The sequence below is a fragment of the Drosophila miranda genome, chromosome XL, assembly GCF_003369915.1.
Source record: "Drosophila miranda strain MSH22 chromosome XL, D.miranda_PacBio2.1, whole genome shotgun sequence".
In the NCBI taxonomy this organism is placed as follows: Eukaryota; Metazoa; Arthropoda; class Insecta; order Diptera; family Drosophilidae; genus Drosophila; species Drosophila miranda.
The window spans coordinates 17,587,527-17,597,831 of record NC_046673.1 but is presented as its reverse complement, the minus strand read 5'-3'; the positions used below and the strand labels follow the sequence as shown (position 1 = coordinate 17,597,831).

The 10,305-nt window shown below is 47.8% G+C and overlaps 3 protein-coding genes across 3 annotated transcripts; all 3 read right to left on the bottom strand.

Moving 5' to 3' along the window:
* Nucleotides 1-430: 430 nt before the first annotated feature.
* LOC108158514 lies at nucleotides 431-900 on the bottom strand. The gene has a single exon (XM_017290895.2). It carries the CDS (start codon nucleotides 822-824, stop codon nucleotides 525-527), a length of 300 nt encoding a protein of 99 aa, XP_017146384.1. The 5' UTR covers nucleotides 825-900; the 3' UTR covers nucleotides 431-524.
* Nucleotides 901-1,008: 108 nt separating this feature from the next.
* On the bottom strand, nucleotides 1,009-1,700 carry LOC108158507 (uncharacterized protein C1orf131). The gene has a single exon (XM_017290882.1). The coding sequence runs from the start codon at nucleotides 1,608-1,610 to the stop codon at nucleotides 1,047-1,049; it is 564 nt and encodes a 187-aa protein (XP_017146371.1). The 5' UTR covers nucleotides 1,611-1,700; the 3' UTR covers nucleotides 1,009-1,046.
* Nucleotides 1,701-2,313: 613 nt separating this feature from the next.
* Nucleotides 2,314-9,868, bottom strand: LOC108158506 (alanine--glyoxylate aminotransferase 2-like). Its single transcript, XM_017290867.2, has 4 exons — nucleotides 9,508-9,868; nucleotides 8,493-8,611; nucleotides 3,878-4,112; nucleotides 2,314-3,801 (listed from the first exon to the last, which is right to left on the bottom strand). Exons 1-4 carry the CDS (start codon nucleotides 9,600-9,602, stop codon nucleotides 2,757-2,759), a joined length of 1,494 nt encoding a protein of 497 aa, XP_017146356.1. The 5' UTR covers nucleotides 9,603-9,868; the 3' UTR covers nucleotides 2,314-2,756.
* Nucleotides 9,869-10,305: the final 437 nt, after the last annotated feature.

Genomic DNA, 10,305 nt, shown 5'->3' with positions numbered 1-10,305 from the left:
AATAAATACTCGTTTAATATCTTCCGTCGAATATTCCCAGCCATATAGATCTCTCAGTTTTGCCCAGTTAATTTTATATGATTGATGAATCAATTTTGATCAGTATTAATTGCTTTTAAGTGCTCGCATGTTTTTTGTTTTGACAAAAACACGGTTTCAACAAAAATGTTCAACAGTCGCAGTGCTGTGACGTCAATGCATTGGTCAAGAGGGTGAGTCAATAACGCGTCTTAAAATATACTGGAAAATACTATAAGTATAAAATTTGCAAAGGTCTGTGAGCTAGACGTGGTGGCAAGAAAAGACGGAGTGCGGAACTGCTGTAAATGCGGTCACACTATCTAATACCACTCTTCCCGCCATTCCCCTCCCCGACAAACTATGCTAAACCAAATATATTTAACTTAATTTGAACAGGCTTAGCCTGATATCTGATATTGAGGCTGGCTTAAGAAACGTTCCGTTTATTATACATTTACTACATTTGGTTTCGCAATCTCCTTGGAATACTCCACTCCACGCCACTACTTCTTCAGCGCAGATGGCTGTGGGCAGCGGTACTTGGCCATTTCCACCTCGGCTTCAGCGAAGCTGAATCGGTTAAAGGAGAAGTATTCGGGAACTTTGTAGCCGCTGGATGCTGAAGCGCCTGGTCCCACAGGAGCTGATGTAGGTTTCACGCAGTTGCTGCTCAGGCCCGTTACTTTGGAACTGGACGGAGGAGCGCCTGCTCCACTGCTGCGGCCTGCTGGATTGGAGCCGCCCTTGATTTGGGTGTAGCATCGGCCCATCGCCGGCCCGAGAGTTCGTGAGCGTGAAAACATTTTTGGCCCGAACAGACGAAACTTTCCACAAATATTCACGTAATCGTATCAACAACAATAAGGAATGCACCAGTGCTCTGCAAGGCAAGCGATATGCGCCCACATAGCAACACTGCCAAACATGCTGGTCTGGTCACACTGAATGGCGCAAAGCAATTTCAAAACAAACACATAAAACTGGAAATATTTGACTAAATTAGGTTTATTCTGGACATTCTATGGCTATTTTCTTTTCTTGAATTTAGGCTGCGCCTTGCCATAGTGCTGGTCGATGTTCGAAACGGGGGCACGTTTCTTCTGCTTGCGTTCCTCATGGTTTTTGCTGCGGCATTTGACACTAGCCGCACCAGCTTGATTTTTCCCCAGTTGATGAAACTTCTTTCGCTCCTCCCGTATGTTCTTCAGACGCTGACGTTCGTCTTTCAACTCCTTGTAGTTCCTTGCCGCTTTCTTTGGCGGCTTGGCACCGAGCTTGATCAGTTGGAAAATCTCCATTTTACGCTTATTCTTGGTCACACGCTGATTGCTCATGGCAAAGTTGAGCACCTCATGTCGAGCCTTTTTGATATCGAACTCGGGGTTTGTGCTGCTGTCTTTGTCCGTGCCCGCCGACTTGTGGGGCCTCCTTTCAGATTTTTCTTGCTGTTTGTCGGGATTCGAAGTTGCCTTCGACTGGGACTGCGGCTCGTGGAAAACCAATGCCTTGAATTCGCAGGTGGCCTGTTTTTTTTGAGCCGCAAGTGCAGCCCGTGTTGGCACGGGCTTGAAGTCTTCGCTGATGTTCATGGCAAACACGAAGTCACTCCAGTTCCAAAAGTAAATAAACTCAAACCAAAATATAGAATGCACATGTACAGTTTTGTAAAAAGTACTAATTTTAGCAGACTGCGTCTCACATTTTTTCAGCAGAGTGGCAGCTCTATGTATTAATTACATGAATACATACATACATTTGTATTGTTGTGTTATTTGTTTTTTTTAACGACAGCTAATCTGTAGAACGACAATGCCCTGATTATTGTGTGCCGCGCCGCAGGCGCGTATCCTGTGGAAGAATGTAGAGCAGCCGCGTTCCCGGGCGTACTGGTTGGCGGTCACGAGTACGTGTATTGGAGCGACTGGAACCCCGGGGACATTGATCAAGATGATGGGCCAGAACCGCATGCAAGATCAACAACGGGGTGTTATCCAGATCGAACGCAGAACTCACAGCATCAAGCGTTCGCTGGAAAATGGCACAAAGGTGAGCGTCTTGGCCCACTCTGGACAGCCGTTCGGCATTGCCATAGCATAGCCATTGACCTAGCCAGCCGGGAGGGTGTGGGGTAATAGTGACATGAGGACTGTATACCCGTCTCCAAGCGCTGTGACGGCCAAAAGGACTGCCCGGCGGATAAAAATTAAACTTATTAATTATTAAGACGCTTCTAATGTAATCAGTCCCCTGCCACCACTTCTGGCATTCCTTCATTAAGACCCAATTCTAAAGTTTGTGGTTAAAAAAAATATAATATTCAATAACGTTTCTCACACATTTTCAACTTAAGGCTAAAAAAACAAAAAAAAAGGACAAAGTAAAAGAACGAAATTCGTACTGAGCTCCCTACATATTTTTCTAGATACTAGAAGATAATTGATAATCGACTCAAAAGATAATGGTTATATAGTAGGCATGCGCTTAGATATCGGGTGGTTATACGTATGGCTCATGGGTAATGCCTAGATTTGTTCTAAAAGCTAAAGCATGGCACTAAAACTAATCAAAAAAAATAATTATAATATACATACATATCCATATTCGGACAAGGGACTGTGGGGCATGGGGGCAAGGGAATTCGGGATCATGGAATAATATAAATATCCTCGGGTGTGGGAGGACTAAAGCTAGTTTGTGCCTTTGAGCAGAGTCGGCAGGGAGGCGTCGCCGCTGCCTCAGACCGACTTTATGAGGCGATCCTGCCGCTCGAAGAGCTTCGTCTTATTCGCCAGCGTCTCTGCGGCGGTGGCGATGACCCCATGGGTGGTGGTGGCAGCGGCTGTCGCCGCCTCCGTGGCCATCTTGTCCTGGGTGAGGGTGGCGAGGCACTCGCGGAAGGCCAGCAGGAACTCGTCGGCGTTCTCGCGGCTGAAGCACATGGGCGGCTTTAGCTTGATCACGTTGTCGTTGGGCCCGTCCGAGCTGACCAGCACCTGGTGGAGCTGCTTCATCCGATTGACCACCCAGCGGGCGGACTTGGTGTCGGGTATGCGTCCCTCCCGCTCCTTCACCAGCTCGATGCCCACAAACAGTCCAACACCGCGCACATCGCCGATGCACTCGAACTCCTGCTTGAGGTGGCTGCACTCCCGCAGCAGGTAGTCGCCCAACTGGAGGGCGTTCTGCTGGAGTCCCTCCTGGTCGATGACCCGCATCACGGCATTGGCAATGGCACAGGACACCGGATTGCCGCCGTACGTATTGAAGTAGGCCACTCCGGTAGCGTGGAAGGCCTGCGCTATCTCCGGGGTGGTGACCACAGCGCCCACGGGATGGCCGTTGCCCATGGGCTTGGCCACGCACACAATGTCGGGGACAACGCCCTGCGTCTCGAAAGCCCAGTAGTGGGTGCCCACGCGGCCGAAGCCAACCTGGACCTCGTCGGCGATGCAGAGGCCGCCGGAGGAGCGTACGGCATCGTAAACGGCCCGGAAGTAGCCGGCCGGTGGCAGAATCTGTCCGCCGCAGCTCTGCAGGCTCTCGGCTATGAAGGCGGCCACGCCCTGGCCCTTGGCCAACTGGCGCTGGCAGATCTCCTCGATGGGCTGGGCATAGAGAGCCCCCAGATCCGCGTTGGGGTACATCTTGTCCGTGAACTGGCCGCCATAGGTGTCCGGGCAGGGGGCCACGTGCACGTAGTCGGGCTTCTTCTCGCCCCCCGGCTGATTGAACTTGTACGGCGACACCTCCATCACCGCCTGCAGATGTCCATGGTAGGCACTAGAAGAGAAAGATAAGCCACAGGCATGTAAGCATCATCTCGCGGAGGTGGCAGTGAGATCTTTGATCGACTTACTGGTCAAGCGTGATCACATCCTGGCGCTTGGTAAAGTTTCGGGCCAGTCGGAGGGCCAAGTCATTGGCCTCCGATCCCGAGTTGACAAAAAAGCACACGGACAGTGGCTCTGGCATCTTGCTGGTCAGCGTCTGGGCGCACTGCACCAGCTCATCGTGCAGGAAGCGATTGTTTGTCGAGATGGTGGCCATCTGTAGGGCACCGGCACGCACTACCTCCGGATGGCAGTGACCCACTGCAAGAAAACAGAAAGGATAAATGCAATGATTAGTCGAGAGTGGAAAAAGCCGGACTCTGTCATGATTAACTTAAATATAAGGTTTTATGATACAAATATTTGCACTTAGTGCATGAGGGGCAAGCCCTCTGCCCAATTGCAGAATTATTGAGAATGACCATATCTAGCAGATTGCTGAATCTGGATCAGATCGGACCATTATTAAAGCCAGAAGGAACAAATGAAATTGCCCCTTCCACGCCCTTACTCATTCTCTCCCGCTCACACACCCTCTTCCTCGTGCAGTGTGCGCCCTTTGGCGGAGCGCTACTGAGTGAGTATTGGGTATAAATGTCGCAAAATGTCGCAATAATGAAGAGATGGAAAAATCATTGTGAAAATGTAATTTCTTTCTTTTTAATTTCCACTTTTGGAGCCAATGTATGTACTTATTGGTGTACATTTTTAAATTGAAGTGTAAATATTACAATTTGTGGTCTTTTTTCTGTGGATGACTCAAGTTCCAAAACCCATTTCCCATTCCCTATATAACCATTTTCAGTACCATTTAGGCCATTTAGACATCAACTGTACTTCTACTATTAATAAATTCTCGAGCGAATTCTATTCATTCCAAGACTCCCCATGGCCCATGGTCAAAGTGAACTGAAGTGCGTAATCAGCGCAACCAAAGACAGAACAGAACTCGAGTCGGACAGCATACTCGTAGTACTATCAACTAGACTACGGCTGCGACTACGACTACGAGTAGGTGGGAGCAGAAGGGAGGCAGAGGGTGGCAGAAGCACAGAAAAACGTGTAGGAATCGCGTGCGCTTCACGTGATACCCATGGGCTAGTGGGTACGACCACCACAACGAGGAGTCTTATCGCTGCTGGCGAATCCGAATTAGAATTGGAACCATACAATCACAAAGGCAGAATGTGAGGGCGCGAGAGCCAAGTAGTTGTGGCTGATGATGAGGCATATATGTACATACATATGTTGACCCCCAAAACTACGTAATCAGTCAACAGCCGGGCAGTGGACCGACAACCGACAACAGACAGCCGACCCAGTGGCAGTCAGTCCCCAGTCCCCAGTCCCCAGTGGCTTATCGTCGATCCGTAGCTGTCGGATCGGCTGCCGGGGCCTGACGCGCTCTACTTGGACCCGGGCCTGTCCGCTGTGCGACGGAGGGGACCGCCTCACATTAGTAGAGTTTCTCAAAATGTATTTTCGGTGTCACACAATCGCCAGCATCGACAACGGGACGGGCCCGATGCGCAAACGATGCGATAACGCCCCCAAGGTGGGCAATAGACGTGAGACGGACAGTCCCCCTACGTTCACGTGTAGTATTATTCACTTTATTTTTAGGCATGTACAAACTCGCACACTCTGTTGCTTGTTGTTTGGCGACAACACCATCCAACTGGGTAAAGTTTTTCGCTGCGAATCGACAATGCGAAGCGATCTATTAGCGGGGTTTCGCTAATCTACCCTGATACGACACACCACTCCACTCAAAATGGTAGCTAAGGTGTTTATTTTTGGGATTTGCCTAGACCAAAAGGTTTTTGGACTCTTGAACTCTTGCTGATTAAGATCTCTAGATATTGGATTTTCCTTACATTTCCGAATTCTAAGAACGGCCCAAGAAGAATGGTTTTCCATTCCGAAATTGGACTTCCCTCTTCTTCAGATATTTCTCTTGAATGAAAAGAGCGGTACCCCAGCAATGAAAATGTATCTAAAAGTCCCTCTTAATTTCGATTCTCACCCATTAGCCAAAACAAGGTTCTTCTGAACATCATTTTCCGTGTGGATCGGTGTACAAATGTATCGAAATGTGGCGGATTCTGTTCTTTGCTTTTCGCAACAACATCATCAACACACAACAATACAATCTGATCTGTTTGACATGCATATGCATATAGGGAATGTGTACGAATATCTATAGGCCGGGTGTTTGTTCGACTTTTCTCGAACCCACCACAGAGAGAGAGAGGGAGAGAGAGAGGAAGAGGGAGAGGGAGAGTGTGTGTTTTTCTGATTATCTATTCAGAATTTTCCACTCGCAATGGAAACGCCATCAGCTGATTGCATGGATGGTCTAGAGGGGCATTACATACGAGCACTACAACAAATATTGAATCTAGACTAGGGGCACAGACGGTCGGACCGATGGGATGTGGACTGTACGCACTACGGGACATGCATGCATTGGCTACCCCCATCCATCCGCTGATTGTTTGTTTAAGCTATCTCAAGTACATTTCCATTTGGCACGAGACGTTCACATGTTGCTCGACGTCCCTCAATGATAAGGCGCCCCGGCCCCGGGTCTTTGCCTGTCCCAGTACCAGACCCAGTACCAGTCCCAGTAGCTGAGGCAGAGTCTCCTTTCCGTTCGAATCGGAAAAGTAGCACGAGATTACAAAGAACGTGGCGATCGCAAAGCGTGCGTGCGTGCGTCTTCCAGTCGTCTTCTTCAAGTTTCATAATAGCAATAACAAGCTTCGCCTCGAGTTGTTGTTCTCACTCCGTTGGATGGTTGGATGGGGATGGGGATGGGGATGGGGATGGGGATGGGTGTTGGGTGATCGGCCAACACGTGCACTTCGAGGCCTTATCACGTTTTACGAGTATAGAGTAGTTCTAGTTTCTCTTTGTTTATGAGTCTCATTGGAGTCGATGAAAACTGATTCCATATACGTTTTACGTTTGTTGGTCGATTGGTTGTTATTGATGTGTTGATGGGCGCTAGGCCATGAGTTTGAGTCGATGTTACAGGTTACATAAAGGTCTTCTACGCCCGATCGATCGCACGATCGGTGCGAGGCGGCTGTTCACGCGATGTGGGAAAAGGGTCAAAACGAAATGGGTTCTTTGAGATCTTTGAGTGATCGTACGCGATCTACTATCCATGTACTACTGGATTACTGGATGTGGTTTTTAATAATCTACAAAGTGGGAGATCGCTATCGAACAAACTATAAGCTGCATATCAGTGCAGTTATAGAACCTTTTAAACTCTGACTGCATTCAAATCTCAAAGCTATTTATAATCAAAGGGCCTATCAGAAGATCAGCTGAAAGTGGCGAAAAAAAACCATTTGCCTCCTCCAAGGTGCATTATCAGCATATGATGTTGGGGCCGATTTAGTGCAGTGTCCAAACGGGTTATGGGGGACTCTATAAATAGTACAGAGGGAATGGATGGATGGATGGTCTTATCACTTCCCCCAAGCCCCCCCCTCCCCACCCCCCCAAGTTAATTTCCATTGTACTGTTCGCAATGCCAACGTCCGCTGAGTCTTATCAGCGATGACAGCATAAATCGAGTGCAAAAAAACAAGAAAACAACATAACTCATATATGATTTCTGTGATGGAAAGTCTTAACCTTCTCCCTTTCCCTTTTACCTTTTTGCATTTACTAGTATTTAGAACGAGCCGATGTTTAACACCTGATGCTGGCTAAAATCTGGCTCTGGGTTCTGTTTTCTGGTTTCTGGGGTGCATGGAAATTGTACCAATTAATGGAAAATTCCGGACACAAACAGTTGTCAGATTTTACGGCTTTACAGCGTCGTCATTGCGTCAAATTGGCAAATTGTCCGCAGAGCAGACGTCAATCTTCGTTGTTGTTCTGTACGAGTATTTTTGTTAGACCGGAGACCGACCGCACCGGACTGCATTGGATTTGTCCGGGTGTGATACTCGTACTGATATACGCAAATGTGCATATGCAATACGTACGAGTATTCAATTTCATTTTGCTCGCTTTTGAGATGGTATTGCTTTTCTTAATCATCAGTTATTGCCTCCCGTAATGTGCGTTAAGCCCTGTGCCGGGGCCCGAAATCATCATGACCGGTCCGGACGGGGGGTTCAGATCCAGATCAGGCCTGTGTCGGGGCCCGAAATATCACGACAGGGGGTGTCGGACCAGGCCCAGGCCCAGACCTACGGCAGGCAGCATCTAAAATCAGACACAGCACTTGGCAATTGACTTTGATAAGGCTGACTCAGTACGTAGCGTCCGCGCTATGGGGGAACGGAACTCAATCGGGGCCGGGGCCTGAACATGCCTCTGATGTCTGGGCCTTTTGTACTCTATGGTCGATGGCTGTAGCACCGTCGTAACCTTGAACTTGATTGCCAAATACTGTCTGCCTATCGCTGACTCTTCCTCTCTGGCATGCACTTTGCATCCAGAAAAAGCGATTGGCATGCGCCACTAATCGGGGGCATAAACAGAAGTACTATACTCGTATAATTAACAATTCTGGATGGATTGTGATCAGGGGGCACATCAGGCCCCGGTTCCCAGCTCAATTTTATATGAATCTTTCGGCTTTCGGTTTTCGTTTTTGGATTTTGGATTACTTACCATGTGCCACATTGTTAATGCAGTCCAGATAGCGTGTGCCTTCCTCATCGAACATGTACTGGCCCTGTCCGCGGACAATCTTCAAAGGATCAGAGCGATAGAAGAGCTGGCAGGCTTGCCTGGTTGGATATATTGCATATAGAAAAGGGAGTAAGAAAGGGAATAAGTACTTGGAAGAAATATTTATAGATACTAAGACTAGGGCACAACTTTAACCAGTCCCCATACAAACTTATCACATTATAAATTCCGCATCAAAGTTGCGGGGACCCTAACAAAGTATTTTTCTATAAAGAATGACTTATCTCTGGGACTGTACGAATAAGATGGCGCCTGGGACACCCACTCCCCAGGTGTGATAATTCCCATTCCCACTGCGATTATCGTGTTTTTGTTAGCCGAACAAATACTGGCAAGCGACCGGCAAATACTAGGGGGTACTTAATGCAAACAAAGGAATCAGCACGATTTATAACAGATTAAAAAATAATTATACGAATACGAGCAAGACCGTTTTAGCTTTAATGTGGATATTAATCTTGCACTTTTCCATGCCTTTCTTAATGAAATCTTCCACTAAAATTACTTTAAGAGTTCCCCTTAATATTGTGCGGGTGAAAGGGCTGTGGTTGTTGTTGCCAAGCGTTGAAAAATAATCAATAGGTAACGAGCCAAAAATAAATGAGTGCAGCGTCTACTTTCGGCCAAAAGTTTTCAACATTTTTTGTTGTTGTTGTGTTCACGTGGCAACAGAAAGGGAGAGCAACAGCCAGAGCAGCGCAGAGGAGAGCAGAGCCGAAGCAGACGCGATGAGTGTGTGCCTCGCTCGGTTGGGGGATGCCGCCGCTTGACCTTGACAGCCAAACGGAACTCAAGGGAAGGTCGCGTTGCAGGGCAGAACAATGGGGCAGGATGTGAAGGCTAATAAGAGACGACTGCTCTGCTGCTCTGCTGAAGGCTGCCGCTTGTCTCAAAGGATATGCTCGTGTTATATGACTTCCCAAGTGGGACTTACCCGATGTGTTTGTTTCTCAGTTTTATGGTCTCCGTCTTGGACAGCTGTTCGCTGGCCACCGTCGACGACTTTGATTGCTCTTGTGCGAAAGGCATTTTGCAAAATATTATTTTGATTTTGATTTGAATTGAGATTTCGACTTCGACTTCGCGCACTTTTGCTGGAGTAGAACTTTGGGTAGAACTCTGCAACTGCAAGTGCAACTGAAACTGTAACTGCAAGCGCAAGTGCAACTGCTAGGCTGTTATCCCGGCAAAAGGATGTCTGGCACTGATGTGGGATGATTATCGCAGGCTAAAGGCACGGGACGCCTTCACGTCTTTGGGTGCTTGGAAATTGTCGCCGAATGACAAATTCAATGCGAGAGTGTAGCATTTTTATAACAGAGGCCGAGCCAACGGCTATGGCTGGCCCACTGTGGAGCGCTGTTGTTGTTGTTGTTTTTGTTGGCGTTGCTGTTTGCAGGCACTGTAATGTTGTGGCTGTTAACAGCCTGCTATCACAGACAGTGCTGCTGCTGCTGTAAGAATTGCCACTGTTACTGCTGCTGCTGCTGCTCTCGCTCTCTCTGTCTCCCTCTCACTCACTGCCTGCGCATGCATGTGTGTGCGCCCAAAGTATATTCAATGAATGGTAAGGCACCCAAAACACAAAAGCAGCGACTAATAATTATTGGGCAAGCGCACAGATTTTTGCAATTAAATGTTTTTCAAAATGTTTTCTTTCTCTCTTTTCTCCTGCATATATCGTTAATTCATCGTTATCGTTAATCATCTTAGACGATAATTCTTAATGAAA